The 17,179-nt window shown below is 36.3% G+C and overlaps 1 protein-coding gene across 1 annotated transcript; it reads left to right on the top strand.

The window, feature by feature from the left end:
* The first annotated feature begins 336 nt into the window (after nt 1-336).
* Nucleotides 337-17,095, top strand: smarcad1a (SWI/SNF-related, matrix-associated actin-dependent regulator of chromatin, subfamily a, containing DEAD/H box 1 a). Its single transcript, XM_052094056.1, has 23 exons — nt 337-685; nt 1,069-1,168; nt 5,219-5,333; nt 5,424-5,490; nt 6,714-6,790; nt 8,303-8,425; nt 8,514-8,592; nt 9,236-9,702; nt 9,790-9,986; nt 10,112-10,202; nt 10,321-10,420; nt 10,622-10,681; nt 10,865-10,940; nt 11,096-11,231; nt 11,475-11,606; nt 12,113-12,208; nt 12,562-12,679; nt 12,936-13,051; nt 13,359-13,547; nt 13,655-13,773; nt 13,856-14,038; nt 16,381-16,487; nt 16,646-17,095. Exons 1-23 carry the CDS (start codon nt 580-582, stop codon nt 16,705-16,707), a joined length of 2,916 nt encoding a protein of 971 aa, XP_051950016.1. The 5' UTR covers nt 337-579; the 3' UTR covers nt 16,708-17,095.
* Nucleotides 17,096-17,179: the final 84 nt, after the last annotated feature.

Here is a 17,179-nt window from a genome sequence, read left to right as displayed (position 1 = left end):
TTTTATTATATTTATTTGAATAAGTCTGGGTAAGATGAAAAATTTGATGCGAACGATTATTAATTTTACCCTTAGGCTACCTTAAAATGGTTACTATATTAAAAATATTTGCTAAATAAAAGTTGGTACTAAATAAATGTATCCCAAAACAGTAGTTTATATAAAGTTATTGTATCTCCCATGTTTTTTCTCTAAAGTCGTCGAATATTCAAAAGCCCACTGACTGAGAATTTAAAGGGGAAAAAATACTGACGCGCTTCCTTCGGTTTTAAAACGGAAATGACGTTGGCCGGCCGGTGGCGGGAACCGAACGTCATATGTGCTGTGTTCATTACTTACGGCGTTGTTAAAAATCGATAGACAAATAATTTACACTTTAGAAAATGAACAAACGTTTCACTAATTTAATGTTATGTTATATACAGATCATAGGTCGATAGTCTATAAAGCTGTCTGGAGGCTTTTATTATCGGACTCAATCAAGCGCACGAGCATCACCAGCGGATATCAGTCCTCGCGAGACAAACGATTCTCATAACTGTTTGTATTAAATATATATATATACATATTAATCTCACCATGAGCTTCTTCAACCTGGACCGTTTCCGTTTCCAAAAGGACAGAGTGATCGACAGCCGTTATAAATCTGTGGACGGGTCAAGCTCTGATAAAGAGAATCACATGGGTGAGCAGAAAATAAAATTTTACAACCGACGCTTTGTTCTACATCTTTAATAATGGCCGTGTCTGATAATCTGCCCACATTGACATTAAAGCGTTTTTAATGTTCGTGAATTACGTTATTTTCAAATGCGCGACTGTTGATTGGTTTAGAGATGTAATTCTGGTTTATATTATTGTGGAGAGCAGCTGTTAATGCCACTTTGAAGGCTTGATTCTCCATGTATGTTTTTAACTGTGGTGGTCAGTAAGATTTTCACTTGCATATTATTTACCCATTCTTTTTGTCTACCAGCTGTATATCAGACCGTATTTGTATTGTAACAGAATTGAGTATGTAAAGTTGTTAGATTTCTTGGTTTAGTCTTGAATTTTGTTTGTCCCCAGCCCACCAAAGGAAGATGGATGGCCGATGTGCTACAGGCAAGACATCGAGACAAGCACTGGAGGATGTTTTCGCTGATGACAAAGTTGTCAGGATGGGCAAGTAAGTGAGACCAGAGGTAAAACTGTTGCATGTTTTCACTGAGCTGCTTGTGCATCAATGTGAAAAAAAAAAGTTAATCTGGGGTCCTTGGAGGACAAAAATGACTGGGTCAAAAACTGCCATAATGTTATATAGTAATATTATTTTCCACTTTCAATGAGCAATTTTTTTAACCAACATCAGTCCTGATTATAACTACCAAGTATTCATTCATTTTCAGGATTTAACCCTTTAAATGCCACTTTATAATGCCACTGTCTTTGATATTAAAAAAAAATCCATATACTAAATGCTAAGGGGATTTTTTTTAATATAATTTTTTTAATCACAGTCTGGTATATGTCAGTGATTAGAAACAACATTGATTTTGATGCATTATTTTTTTGTGCAGTGTCAGAGTAAAAAGAAAAACCTCACACTCAAGACCTTGGAGGACAAAAATGTCTGCATAAAAAATACTGCCATAGAAATATTATATATTAATATTATTTGCCACGGTCACTGACTTTTTTTTAACCAGCATCAGTCCTGATCATAACTACCAGATATACATTCATTTTCAGGATTTTAACCCTTTAAATGCCAGTTTACCATAATGCCACTGTTGGGTTTTTTTTTTTTACACACATTTCTCAATACACAGTGCTCTATAATAGTGTTGTCACGGTACCAAAATTTCAGTAGTCGGTAGAGGTTGACCGATATGGGTTTTTTTTTCAGGCCGATGCCGATCTTTTGAAATCCGGGATGGCCGATTAATGCTGCCGATTTATTTTTGGCCGATATGTGCTTTTTTTTAACCTCTTATTTGAACCTTTTATTTGAAAGATAAAATGTAACAAATAATTACTTAAGATAGACAAAATTTCTCAACGAATACATTTATTGAACACTTGACCAATCTGCACTTGTACACTTAAATTAAAAATGTATAATGTAAAAACATATTGTATAATTAATGTATAACAAATATATTAAACAAAGGTGTTACGAACTGCTCCGAGACACGAAGGTTGAGATCCAAATGCAGCTTTAATTAAGGGGCAATCCAGACACGTAATCCAATATTCAGAGCATCCAAGAGAAGTACAGGCATAACTAGGGATGGGTATCGTTAAGGTTTTAATGGTATTACAACTCTTACCGATACTGCTTATCGATCCGGTACTTCAACGATATTCTTAACGGTTCTTTTTGTTATTTATATATACACTCACCTAAAGGATTATTAGGAACACCTGTTCAATTTCTCATTAATGCAATTATCTAATCAACCAATCACATGGCAGTTGCTTCAATGCATTTAGGGGTGTGGTCCTGGTGAAGACAATCTCCTGAACTCCAAACTGAATGTCAGAATGGGAAAGAAAGGTGATTTAAGCAATTTTGAGCGTGGCATTGTTGTTGGTGCCAGATGGGCCGGTCTGAGTATTTCACAATCTGCTCAGTTACTGGGATTTTCATGCACAACCATTTCTAGGGTTTACAAAGAATGGTGTGAAAAGGGAAAAACATCCAGTATGCGGCAGTCCTGTGGGCGAAAATGCCTTGTTGATGCTAGAGGTCAGAGGAGAATGGGCCGACTGATTCAAGCTAATAGAAGAGCAACTTTGCCTGAAATAACCACTTGTTACAACCGAGGTATGCAGCAAAGCATTTGTGAAGCCACAACACGCACAACCTTGAGGCGGATGGGCTACAACAGCAGAAGACCCCACCAGGTACCACTCATCTCCACTACAAATAGGAAAAAGAGGCTACAATTTGCAAGAGCTCACCAAAATTGGACAGTTGAAGACTGGAAAAATGTTGCCTGGTCTGATGAGTCTCGATTTCTGTTGAGACATTCAGATGGTAGAGTCAGAATTTGGCATAAACAGAATGAGAACATGGATCCATCATGCCTTGTTACCACTGTGCAGGCTGGTGGTGGTGGTGGTATAATGGTGTGGGGGATGTTTTGTTGGCACACTTTAGGCCCCTTAGTGCCAATTGGGCATTGTTTAAATGCAAGGCCTACCTGAGCATTGTTTCTGACCATGTTCATCCCTTTATGGCCACCATGTACCCATCCTCTGATGGCTACTTCCAGCAGGATAATGCACCATGTCACAAAGCTCGAATCATTTCAAATTGGTTTCTTGAACATGACAATGAGTTCACTGTACTAAAATGGCCCCCACAGTCACCAGATCTCAACCCAATAGAGCATCTTTGGGATGTGGTGGAACGGGAGCTTCGTGCCCTGGATGTGCATCCCAAAAAATCTCCATCAACTGCAAGATGCTATCCTAACAATATGGGCCAACATTTCTAAAGAATGCTTTCAGCACCTTGTTGAATCAATGCCACGTAGAATTAAGGCAGTTCTGAAGGCGAAAGGGGGTCAAACACAGTATTAGTATGGTGTTCCTAATAATCCTTTAGGTGAGCGTGTGTGTGTCTAATAAATATATATATATATATTAAACAAAGATAAACACACAAAGATAAACGTTATATAGGCACAGTGATTTAATTTCAGGAAGGTCTACTAACATTACTGTTCATGTGTGGTCTAAAAAGTAATCAATTGTAAAATAACACTGCATAGTTTATCATAGATTAATGCTTATTAATGCAGAAGTTATTCATTCAAGAGCTGTAAGTGATTTTCTCTTTGCCTTTTGTTGTTTGATTCGCAGTAATGGCTCAATCGTCAGCATGTTTAATAGACCGCTTCCCCTTTAAGACCGAGTCTAATAGGCTCCTGATGCAGCATATTTTCTCCCAACTATTTACATAACTACGTCCATTTAAGACATAAACTGTGTTTAAGTGAATCTCCAAGCCGGTCGTTTTGACACATTTTTGTGTATAGTTGATCGTTTAGACGCGCAAATGAAACCCAAAGTAGCCTATAGTTTGCTTGTCTCTTTGCAGTGTGTTTCGGAGCGCGCACCACCTTGGGAATGGTATCTCTTGCGCTCTTTTTATTAAACGCGTCCCGAAATTTAGCAACAGTAGCTAGACTGCATTTTACAACAATCACCGATCATGCTGATTCTGATGTTAAGTTTGAGTTTTAGGGAGAAATGTCAGTGCACCGCTGTGAAGAGAAGAAAGTTGTTCTCTCTCTCTCTCTCTCTCTCTCTCTCCGAATAGATAAATTGAATCACAGACAAATGGTTTCATATTATTATACATAGAAATGGCTGGCGAGATAAAATAACTTTCTCTTTATAGCAATAATAAATGTATTTTCTTAATTTCTCCAGTACCGACAGCAGAACCGATAACGTCCGAGCTTACCAAACCCAGTCCTTCACTAGCCTATAGTGCGTTGGTATCTTTTTTTATTACTTATTTCTCTGAATTGAGTGACAACCCTCTCAAATATAAGACACACAAACAGAACAAATAAAAGTCTCAGATTCACTGTCTGTAATTGCAAAATTCTTGCTTATTGTGACATGATAGCAACCCTTCTGCTGTGATAATGCAGCTTCAGCTACGCTATCAATATCCAAAGTAGCCAAACGTCATGTCGCCTATCGCGTTTGTCGCGTTTTTTTCTTGAAGTTAGCAGTAACATATCAAAAGTTTTTAATTATATATAAAGGAGTTATACAAATTTAATCCTTACCGTTTTCTCCAAGGAACTTATCTCCTTCCTTAGGCACTGGATGAGCTCTGCTTACTCTGCTGGAAAATGACTCTAGGGGCAGCGTGCGTCGAACACGTGTTCCAAAACAACACTAGGCTGCCCACAGATGCGCCTGCCTAATAATCGGCTTGATATACTTGGATATTGGCTGATGCCGATTATGTAAAAAAATCGGCTGACCGATTAATCAGTATTTTAGTGTGTTAAACGAACTGTGGTTGAAATATCAAAATTCCCTTAAAAATATGCATTGGCATTAACACAAATTTTGATTTAAAACATTTTAAAGCCAAAATGATCAAAAAGACAAAAATGTCCAGAAGGTTGCACAAGTTAACTGTCTAAAATTTCAGTTTACATCCATTCCATTCAAAAATAAGTGATTAACTGCTATTACTTTGCAGGGATTCTCCATCAAAGTCAGCAGAGACTAAGCACCAGATAAACAAAGAAATGGAAGATAGAGTGACCAAACTAATTGAGATGTTTCCTCAGAAGAGCAAGAGTGATTTGCTGGAGGTAAAACATCTCTCTTTGATGCAATATCAATACTTAAGAACCAGGTGAATGTAGTTGTTTTGTTCAATTAAATGTTTTATGTTGTGACAGGTGGTTGAGAGTACCAGCACACTGGAGGGAGCTGTGGCACAATGTTTGATACTGTATGGGGATAAAGGTAACAATGATTTTATATTTGTTATTTTTATGTGTAATATATATCTGACCTGCATATGTAAAACATTTAATACTTGCTCTACCTTTAGAATTTGTCTAGCATTTAAAAGCCATTCTTAAGTGGTATTATAGAGTGCAACAGCCTTGTGGGTTCCGGAAGTATTTTTCCCATAGACTTTTCATAAAATTCTTTATAAAAGATGTAACCAACCAGCTCCGAGGTAAATCACCTCACAAATTTTTAATTTTGTATTTGAAAATTGGGCAAAAAAACAAAACAAAAAAAGGATGAGACTGTGTACTTGACATCTTTATTGAGAGCACAAACAACAATCCCATGAAGCATTGCAAATTATTTTATTGAATAAACAACTATAGGAATATGTAAAACTATTGATTTTAGCTTGTTTATTGTAAGTATAGAAACAATATATTACATGTATTGCAAAATATTCTGAGATATATATATATATATATATATATATATATATATATATATATATATATATATATATATATATATATATATATATATATATATATATATATATATATATATATATTAATATTATATTAGTAGTTTAAGTTGAAGAGACCCCTACTCCATTATGTCATTCACAGTGCATCATGCGAGTGAGCAGTTGCACCGAGGCATGGTTGGTTCTGATTGGTGAAGCTTTCAATGCTGGACCATGGGGAAATGTAGTTGTTTACCATGAATCCTGCTATTGAACACAATTTTTAAACAATGAAGTTGAAATAATGTGGATGCGTGAATTCAACAGAAGCATATGAGCTTGGTAGGTCTGTCTTTAAAGGTTTTAGTTATCATTGAAAATCAATGCATCTATGGAAATCCAATTAATTTTTTTTTACTTCCAGAAGCAGATTGTTGCCCTATATTACACTGAACAATCAGAATTAAACATTCCAGAAAGCAGTTGCAGCATTCACATCTCTTTAGTGACCACTGAACTTTAGAATTGATTATTATCCCAGGCAACAGATTTCCTTACTAGTTGTGCTAGTTTCTTGTGTCTCCCATTACTACTTATTCTTCTCGCATAATAATTTAAACTTGATTGTGTATTTCATTTCTAATCTTGAATGTCCTTTGCATCAAGGTCTCTCTGTTAGGTTTTATTTTGTGATAATAAATGTGCACTATGCCGTAAACAATTTTTCATATCAAAGCTTCTACTTCCATGTGTTTTATGTATGCAGATTCAGACAGGCGGCAATGCAAGGTGGGTCATAATGAAGATGTTGACACTCAACCAATAAAGAGGAGAAAAATCATGGTGAGAAGTCACTTGGTTTTTTCCGATGTTTTAAAACCAAGGGGCCTTATTCCAGGGTTCGTACAAGGTGCTTGAAGTACTTGAATTTGGCTTTTTCATATTTAAGTCCAGGAAAACCCTTGAAAATAGCAATTTTTACCAAGAGGTGCTTAACATTTTCTTGAATGATTGAAAATTGTAAAATGCATTGCTTAAATAATTTTGTAAATTAAATATATTTATTTATTTTCGGAAGAACACAACGACAGACAGCTAGACCACTGCTGAAGCAGGTAGCGCATAGACAGTGCTGTCACGTGGCACCTGTTACTTTTGGCATCGCTGTTCAGAATGGGCCAATCACAATCAAGTGTTACTGGAGGATTTAAAAGATATTTTTTATAGATACTGCTGTTGCAGATTTAACAAGTATGAATCCTTACACCTATAAGTTTTATTAACAATTTACTCTGCAAAAATTATTTGAATGCAGATCAGTGAAGGATTCAGTTTTGTAGAAAATATATTTGAAATTATCAATTGCCTGAAAAAAAAAAAAAAAATCCTCCTTCATCTGGTACACCACTTCTATGACATTTAAAGTTATTTATGTTTTTATTTTGTACTACTTTTTAATAAAAGCATTAGTGGAAGGCCAAACAAGTGTGCAAAAAAAAAAGCTAAAACTTATTATGAATAATTTAAAAATAATGTTTGTGTTATCAATGATAAAACCTTTTTATGTTTTAATTTAATTTTTAAATTAAACATTTGTGGAAAATAATTTTAAGGGCAAAGTTCAGAGGCTGCTTTAAATATGCATATAGTGATTTTTCCCAGCTTGTGAAGTTATTAATTCATATTTTCACACAAACATATCTGGTGTTGTACACCATTTAACCCTCATTAGTGTTAACTTGTTTCGTTTTATAAAAATTAATTAACTGAATGAATACAATATTCATTTTTTATAAAGGTTTTATCCATAAGTCCTTGAATTTAGCTTTGAAGCATCTGTATGAACCCTGTTATTCATTTAAGTAGAGCAGATTTGTGTTAATTGATTGAAACCATTCTAACATCAACTGTTACAATGACAATTTATTTAAAAGTAGATTTACACACTCATTCTTTCTGCTCCTTTAATTAATGACACCCAGTGTTGTCACTGTCTGCAATTATTGCCTTGATCCCTGTTTCACATCGCAAGCATGAGAGGAGCTTTTTTTTTTTTTTTTTGGGCTGGTTAGAGCATTCACATTGGAAGCTGAAGCAGAACGTCAGAGCATGGCAGGAGATAACCAATAAGTTATGGTTATTTGTAAAATAATTACTCTACATTTGAAATCACTATTTTCTGTATAAAGTCGTATCTGTAATGCTGTAAAAAAAAAAAAAAAACGCTTTCTTTGTGATAGCCCATTCAAGACTACTGCTATATTTATGCTGCAGTTGCGCTGAAGCTTGCGGTGTAAAACGTGTCATATGGAGTGTTTTTCTTTAAATAACTGTTTACTATTGAATATGATTTAGCACTCCGATTCAGAGGAGGAGGAGGAAGAAGATTCTGAAAATGAGAGCCAGGAGCCAAGCAGAGAGCGGCAGGAGGCTCTTTTGAGGAAGCTGATGAAGAAACTGCCTGATTTAGAAAAGGAGGTCTGTCAGAGTTCTTATAATGAAGCTATGTTGAGTTAATGATGATCTGGATGGTTCTGGAGGGTTTATGCATACATTTTTCTAACAGGTCTTAAGAGATGTCCTTAGAGAGCATGACTGGGACTATGAAAATGCTTTTGGATCGCTGCTTGTGTTTTCATCAACAGGTGAGATGAACGCAAAGCCCATCAAGGTCCTAGAAGGCTACAAGCTAACAAAATTTATGAAACCAAAATCGTGTGCAACTGACAAGTAGAGCTGAAATGATTTGTCAACGTTATCGACAAGGTTGACAATAAAATATTGTCTACAAACATTTTTGTTGTCTAATTTATCTAATTTAATGTAACATGAGATCTGATATGAAAATAATGATGGTGCACGAGAGGAGAACTGCAACTCGTGGCAGAATGGGGAGAGAAAACAATTTACAGTCCAGACGCACTCCAAACTTTCCAAACAACTTCAGGTGATGTAGATTGCAAAGTATGAGGAATTTATAAAAAAATACAAAATAACTAAATACAGAAGCACTCTTGTTGTGGAAAAAGCAGAGCCGGAGCTGCCATTTCACTGAAGCAAATCTTGCATGTCAGAGCGTCTTTAAAGGAAACGCCTCGCCGCTAAATAATCGTTAGATGTAACCCTACTGTTAAGTGCAAGTCTGGTCCTTATTTTTTAGCTGTCAGAATGACAGGCCGCATTTACAATAGCTTTAGATTTATTATTTCATCTACACTTTGCCGAAATATACATTTTTATGTTAGAATCGATAGAACTGAAATCAATTTGTGCTTGTCACTAATGCAGATGCCAGTTCCCCTGAAGAGCAGAGAAAACAAAAGGCAAAATCATCTCACTCTAAGGAAAAAACTGGCAAGAGCTTGCAGAAGCCTGAAAGTCTGTCAAGGTGGCTGACAGCAGCCCACTCACCAGTGAGAAAATTCTCCAGTCTGTCTGCTCCTGAAATGCAAAAATCAGCCAGCAGCAAAAACACAACAAAGGATTCATCCTTTAAACGGAAGAGGGAAGATGAAAACCCATTAGATGGCGTCAGTGGCTCTGAGGATGAAGAGGAGCTTGACAGTGAGGTTGAGAGTGTCTCTGATGATCTGGAATCAGAGGATGAGTACAGCATCTCTGGTCAACTCCAAGACCAGATTATTCTGTTCCTCCAGGAGGCTTCCCTAGATGAACTTGCTTTGATATCTGGCTGCTCAAACAAAAAAGCCCAGAAGATAATTTCCCTGAGGCCCTTCAACACTTGGAAGGATGTGGTAAGAAGCTAAACAATGTCTGCTCTGCCACATTCAATTATTATTATTTATTTTTTTTCTGCTGTATGTTTCTCTTTTTCCTTCAAGAAAGAGCAGTTCTTTAAGGATAATGGACTGTCCATAGACCTGGTACATGGCTGCAAGGTGGTGCTTAAGGAGAGACAGGTGGTTAGAGACCTCATGGGCAGATGTGAGAAGATTGCACAAAAAATGACTAAAGATGTCACCCAGGTCATAGAATTGGGCATGGGCTCTATGAAGCAACCCAAAGTCCTGAATAGCAAGTGAGCCGATTATCTATAAGATCTGAAGTTAATCAATCTTATTTTATTGTGGAAATGTCAAATAATTTGATCATTTCTCCTTTCTCTCTCATATGTCTTTTTTGTTTGTTTTTTGGTACTTGTAGGTTAAAATTGCAACCATATCAGCTGATTGGCTTGAAGTGGCTGATACTGCTGCATCAGCATAAACTCAGTGGAATCCTAGCAGATGAAATGGTGAGTCTCTTTTCTGTTTTGGACTTTATTTCTTTCTTGTAGTTTTTATAATCCTCTAGTGGTGCTATACTACTATGTAAAAAAAAAAAAATATATATATATATATTTATTTCCACAGGGACTGGGGAAAACAATTCAGGCCATCGCTTTCCTAGCTCATTTGTATGAAAAAGGCATCACTGGCCCTCATCTTATTACTGTGCCCTCATCCACACTGGGTAAGACTCTAAAACTCAAAACTTTTTGTTTTATATATATGAAAGTGTAAGAAATAATGTGTTTCTAAACACTGAATTTATGTACCAAGTTTTTCCATTAAACATAATTTTGTTTATCTCTCTGCCCTTCAAAAAAAATAAAATACAACTATGCTTTGTAGTACTGTTTGAGATGATAAAATTCACACTCTTTCTTTGCAGATAACTGGGTTCGTGAGCTGGGTCTTTGGTGTCCGAGTCTTAAAGTCCTTGTTTACTATGGTGAATAAGGAAGTCTTATATCTGCAGCTTTCTTTTCTATTCTTTCTTTGCAAAGGATCATATCAAAATATTACAGATATACTAATTCTGATTAACTTCATGACAATAGAGTATATATCTGTATGCTCATTAATATATAGCCAATAGTTTTTTTTTAATCATTTGTCATCTTTGTTCTTGAAGGCTCTGTTGAGGACCGGAAAATCTTACGCCAAGAAATTCTCAGCAACCTTATCGATTTTAACATCATAGTATCCACGTAAGTATAGGATGCTTGACTGTATTTTGAACCAATTCTTATTAATTGTTGCTCTTAATGTTGTAGAAAACACTGGAATTAACATTTATAAATGGTTAATTCTATTCACTAACAATTTGTCTGTCATTTTGTTTTCCTTCTCTCACCTGTATTAGTTACAACCTTACAATAGGGAATGACCATGACCGCAGTCTTTTCCGTAAGCTGAGGCTGAAGTATGCAATATTTGATGAGGGTCACATGCTGAAAAATATGTACTCTCTACGCTACCGCCACCTTATGGCTGTCAATGTATGTGCAAGCTGTCTCATGTGCTGCAAACACAATTGAAATAAATGCTGTTTCCTAAATGTTTTTCTTATGCCTTTTTATATATATATATATATATATATATATATATATATACACATACATACATACATACATACATACATACATACAGAATTTATTAAATGGAGATAAGTAATGAAATCTGAATTTGTATTTCAAAATATGTCTTGGAAGTACAAGGTAATTTGTGTTTTTGGTCAACAGGCTGAGCACAGATTGCTGCTGACAGGAACACCTTTACAGAACAACCTGCTGGAGCTCATGTCCTTGCTGAACTTCATCATGCCTTCCATGTTTTCCAGCAGCACCTCGCAGATCTCAAAGATGTTCTCCACGGTACGGTTTCATACAGTACCCAACAATTACAATTTGTTTTCCCCTCTCTCCAATTTGGAATGCCCAATACACTCAAGTCCTTGTGGTGGTGTTTTGACTCTCAATCCGGATGGAGGACAAATCTCTGTTGCCTTGGCGTCTGATACCGTCAATCCACACATCTTATCATGTGGCTTGTTGAGCGCGTTATCGCTGAGAAATAGCGTGTGTGAAGGCTTCACGTTATTCTCTGTGGCGTTCATGCACAACTCGCCACGTGCCCTACCGAAAGCGAACGATACTATAGCAACCACGAGGAGGTTACCCCATGTGACTTTACCCTCCCTAGCAACTGGGCCAATTTAGTTGGAGACCTGGCTGGAGGCACTAGGCATGCCCCAACATGCTTTTGCTTACATGAACCAAATGCTTTTCAAAAATAAATCTAAATGTTCCCCAGTTTGACACAATCATTATTAACCAAGAGGAATTGTTCTCTCACTTTCTGCCCTGCTGGTTTGTTTCAGAGGTCATCAGAGGAAGAAAGCAGTTTTCATAAGGAAAGAATAGGACAGGCCAAACTTATTATGAAGCCATTCATCCTGAGACGAGTCAAGATTGAGGTAGATCTTTCATTGTCCGATCTGTTAACAACTGAAGCATTTGGCACATAAATTACTGTATTGCAGCACTGATCGATCACTAAGAAGGGCTCACAAAAATGAATTCCTCAAACTAAAGTGCATCTACCTGACGTTCTCTGTATTGAAAATTAGTGGTCACTGATTGACCAATTTAGGGTGTTCAATGACAAGGTTGTCAATAGATCTGGGAACTCACACAGCTAACACTTCTTTTAATATATTGGTTTATCACTTGTAAAAAATAAAATATTGATGCTTCCCTGCCCAGTAGTTTGTACTTTTTTAACAGTGTACCCACCCTGGTTGTTTGACTTTGTGATTGTCATACAAAGGTGTTGAAACAACTTCCACCAAAAGTGGAGAAGATTGAAATGTGTCCTATGAGTGATGCCCAGCAGAAGCTCTATGACAGCCTTTTCAAAAGGCTCAAGAAGACTACGAATGGAGAAAGTATGTGCTCAAATCTTATACTAGCATTCTGTTCTTTGGTTTGACTATATATAATTTTGTTACTTTGAAAATGTCTACTGTATATGTACCACTAGTTCCTTCCCAGCTTGGTTTTCTCAAACCTTTGTGGGGAAAAATCAAGCTGCTTCCATTTAAATGAATCATATTTCCCTATCAAACAAAAGAACAGTGCCTTTACATTCTCAGAGAATCCGTTCAGCACTTCCTTTTTCCATTGTTTTTATTTTTGCCTCAGAGCGGGAGCTTTGCAATGTGATGATGCAGCTGAGAAAGATGGCAAATCATCCATTGCTACATCGTCAGTACTATACCAGTGACAAATTGGCTGCCATGAGTAAGGCCATGCTTAAGGTGAGGATAGGGAACTTTATGAATTGGGGAGGCTGAATAATGTGTTCTCTGATGGATTCATAAATATTGAAATATGCATCTAAAAATGACCATAACCTACATGCTCTTTCGGCATGTAAACAATTCTCTATGGTCTTCACACATCTTCACAATTTTGTGAGTTTTACAGACACCTATGTAAATATAGATGTCATGTTTTATGCAACGAAATCACTATGAATGTTATGTTGAAATGTAGTGATGGAGCCTTCTGTGTCCTCAAAACCCATATATGTAGCAAGATGATGTATTCTATGATGTCCATTAGGAGCCAACCCATTTTGATGCAGACCCTGTGCTGATCCAAGAGGACATGGAGGTGATGTCTGACTTTGAACTACATAATTTATGCAAGCAGTACAGCTCTATCAGCAACTTTCAGCTGGAGAAGAAGCTCATCTTAGACTCTGGAAAGTTTGCACTGCTAACCAAATTACTCTCCAAGCTAAAAGCAAAGGTAACAAGAGCCTAGTTATTGTAATCTCTGATTATCCTATTGAATTTGGTGTCATATTTTTTAATTTTAATGAATTTGAAACAGTTGTTTGTTTTTTTTCCCCTAAGGGTGATAGGGTTGTACTGTTCAGTCAGTTCACAATGATGCTGGACATTGTGGAGATTCTGATGAAACACCTTGGACATCAGTTTGTTCGACTAGATGGGTCTACTCCCATGGCAGAGAGGTGAACTGGTGAATAATTTTATTATTACTATCTTGAATACTTCATATCAACAAGTCTAACAAAATCCTCTTGGCTTTTCTAGGATTGGTCTTATCGACCAGTTTAACACAAATTCTGAGATCTTTGTGTTCCTTCTGTCGACCCGTGCTGGTGGCCAGGGCATCAATCTCGCCTCTGCTAACACAGTGATACTGCATGACATTGATTGCAATCCTTTCAACGACAAACAAGCAGAGGACCGCTGTCATCGAATGGGACAAATCAGGTTAGTAACCACATGAATGTAGGAATGAAACTCAGGATTCCCACAGTCATGGAAAACTTGAAAATATTAGTAAATGTTTTTGTAGTGATTTCCAGTCCTGGAAAAGTCATGGAAATTAATACAATCTTGAAGGGATAGTTAGGCTTGTCATGATAATTATGGTATGGACATACGTACGATTTATGGACTTGACCTCAATAATTTCTATTGTGTTTCATTACATAATGAATGTCACCAACATTTTAGCCAGTCACGCTGCTTCTGTCCTCTCGTCTGCTCTGTGTCTGAGGCGAGGGCTCAGGCAGCTCCTCCACACGCACACACAGAGCAGACAGCGACAGATGAAGAATACTATAGGCAAATGGGTGTTTTTCCTGACGACTGCATAATTCCAGCCAGAAAGTTTGGAAGAATAAGTCCAAATGGACTGTTTCAAAGCCACAGCTCCAGTGTGGGAACATTTTGTTTTTAAAACCAAATGAGAGGAGAGCCCTATAACGTGAACGAGCCGGTATGTCCACTTTGTTTAAAAACAACTCTGCTCGACATAAAACGCTTGCCACAAGTGGATTTTTGCAAGGGCAAGTCAAAGTTGCCGGACTGAAACCTTTTTATTATTTGTGATTTTGCGTATGCCTGTATCACTTATTAAAATAAATGATATCCTGCTGTTGAATATAATCTGCAGTGCTTGAAATTCTGCACAGGATTCTGAGTATTGTCTTTGTATTAATTCCAGAATCTGCGTGAATACACGACATCAGCGTTTGCATGTCCTTCTCCCCCTCTCGTGCAGCAGCACTTGTTGAATTTGTTGTGAGCTTAAAGTGGACTTTTTTTTTATTTTTATTTTATTCAACATGTGAATGTCATCTGTGTTAAGAGAGCAATGCGATAAAACTCTCACCTTTTAATAAACAACATAGCTGTCAACGTTGCAAGCGCATAATGTCAGAGTGATCCAGGTTTGCCTTTTATATCGTGGCGCTCTGTCATAAGTCATATTACAATACCTTTGACAAGAACTGTAGAAATAGCTAAAATCTCTCATCTCTTTTTCTCTGGAGCTCTTTCTGACCTATACAGGTATACTCTGCCATGTAAATCAGTGATTTATAATATGTAATTATGTACAAACATAAAAATTAAATGGTAATATTAACAATATACATAATCTATTATCTGTCTTTAAAATACATGGGTCCGTCAAAAATAAGGTTCTCCAAAAAAATCTACATAGTCTTAAAATAAAACATTCTTAGAACTGTAAGTAATACTATTTATATTGGTTTCATGTGGTTTTGAACACACCAAACTTATTTATTAAGAGTATTTTGAGATAAAAGTAATTTGAACAAATACTATTATTTTTTTTGTCATGAATTGTTTTTTTGGGTGTTTCCATATGACATTTGGGATATGCCAACTTTCAGGTGTTTTTTTTTTATTTATTTTTTTTAAATTTTTTTTTTGTGTAAAGGTGTGGGGTTGTTGATTCATTTTCATATGTTGAGAAATCTTGATACAATTTCAGTTGTTATTTGTCAACGATCCACATACAGTATTAAATGAACAGGGTACTTTCTCAGGATTCGTTAGCATTTGAATGCATTTTGTTAACGTTAAAACGTTTTTTTCCTGCTAATTTTAGAAAAAAAAACGGCAAAAGAATTTATATATGTATATATATTTTCCCGAAAAGAATTTAAGTCCATTGCTCTTTGAAAGGGTGTACCTTCATTGTTATGCTATTATATTATAATTATATCAGTGCCATAAAATGGTCTTTAAACGATATTATTGTCATTTTATCGCAATTATTTCTGGGAAAATGTATCGTCCAACTAATGTAGTTATCGTGAAAGGCCTTGGGATAGTTCACCCAAAAATTTAAATTTTCATTTACTCACCCTCATGTGGTTCCAAACACATGACTGACTTCTGTTGAACGTCAGTTGTTTGGCAGAATTTTAGGCTCAGTTTCAGTTTACTTTTAATTGTATGGGGGGGGGGAGATGCAATATTAAGTGAACGGTGACTGAGGTTGAAGAATATCATACAGGTTTAGAACATTATGATCAGTAAATGATGATTCCTTTTAGAGGAACTATCCCATTAAGTCACTAATTTCTGTAGTGACTAAAATGTTATAGTTATGCTCACTTCTAACTAATCTTGATATTGCTCTGAGTGAAATCCATGTAAAATTATTTTTAAATGTCCTTATTTAATCATGAACATGAAGTCATGGAAAATCATTGGGAAAATATTTTTGGAACCTTGTAAATGAAAGAAATTTGCATGAACCAAATGTTTTTTTGATTTATCTTTTTGCTCTGCAGAACCGTCCAGGTGTTGAAGCTCATCTGCAAGGACTCTGTTGAAGCCTGCATGCTCCGGGTGGGACAGGAGAAGCTGAAACTGGAACAGGATATGACCACTGATGGGGGTGAGCGTCCGCAAACAACCACTTTTAGACCCACGGGTCATAATATAATCCTATATCCCACATCTCAGTGGTATTATGCTACCAACTGTAGTATAGATTATTTATTTTCAGTATATAGTCGAGGTTCTGTTTATTTAAGCTTTTGTTGCTCTGTTCAGGTGAGGATGGTGCTATGACTGAACAAATGGCAGAGTTGCTCAAAGTCTCACTGGGCCTTTGAAATCTGAAGAACATTGATTTGAGAGTGGTAGATGCCTGTATGGTACCATTCACTCATGTAGAAACAAAGCAACTTGAAACCTTAATCTGATCTGGACATAATCAGATGAAATGGACATGCAGTAGGGGGTTTACTAAATGGTTCTATTGCTCAGGGATCACCTGAAATACTATATATTCCACACTATAGGTCCATATATTTCAGACGTGCCATCTGCAAAATGTGTGCTGTACTTCAGTTGCCAACACTTTAGTCCAAATTGCAAATAAATGATCGGGGGATTGGGTACATATTTGGGACCTTAGACTGAAGGCACTGTTGTAAATAAACTAACATGTATGAATCTATTTTGAGCTGGTTGTAGTGACTGATTTTTTTAATGTGTATGTCCTTGTATTGTTTTTCTAAATAAAGATATGAATACTTCCATTTATTTGAAGAATTTGCAGCTCATATTTTAAAGTCATTTGAT

This window comes from Xyrauchen texanus, chromosome 27, assembly GCF_025860055.1.
Source record: "Xyrauchen texanus isolate HMW12.3.18 chromosome 27, RBS_HiC_50CHRs, whole genome shotgun sequence".
Taxonomy (NCBI): domain Eukaryota; kingdom Metazoa; phylum Chordata; class Actinopteri; order Cypriniformes; family Catostomidae; genus Xyrauchen; species Xyrauchen texanus.
The sequence above is the reverse complement of the archived record's forward strand: the minus strand, read 5'-3'. Positions and strand labels throughout refer to the sequence as shown.

What these genes read in the sequence shown, in the direction of transcription:
- smarcad1a (XM_052094056.1), top strand. Translation starts at nt 580, where the DNA reads ATGAGCTTCTTCAACCTGGACCGTTTCCGTTTCCAAAAGGACAGAGTG. An exon ending in GATACTGTATGGGGATAAAG is followed by an intron (nt 5,491 to 6,713) that starts GTAACAATGATT and finishes TTATGTATGCAG; the next exon opens with ATTCAGACAGGCGGCAATGC. An exon ending in TCTACTCCCATGGCAGAGAG is followed by an intron (nt 13,774 to 13,855) that starts GTGAACTGGTGA and finishes TGGCTTTTCTAG; the next exon opens with GATTGGTCTTATCGACCAGT.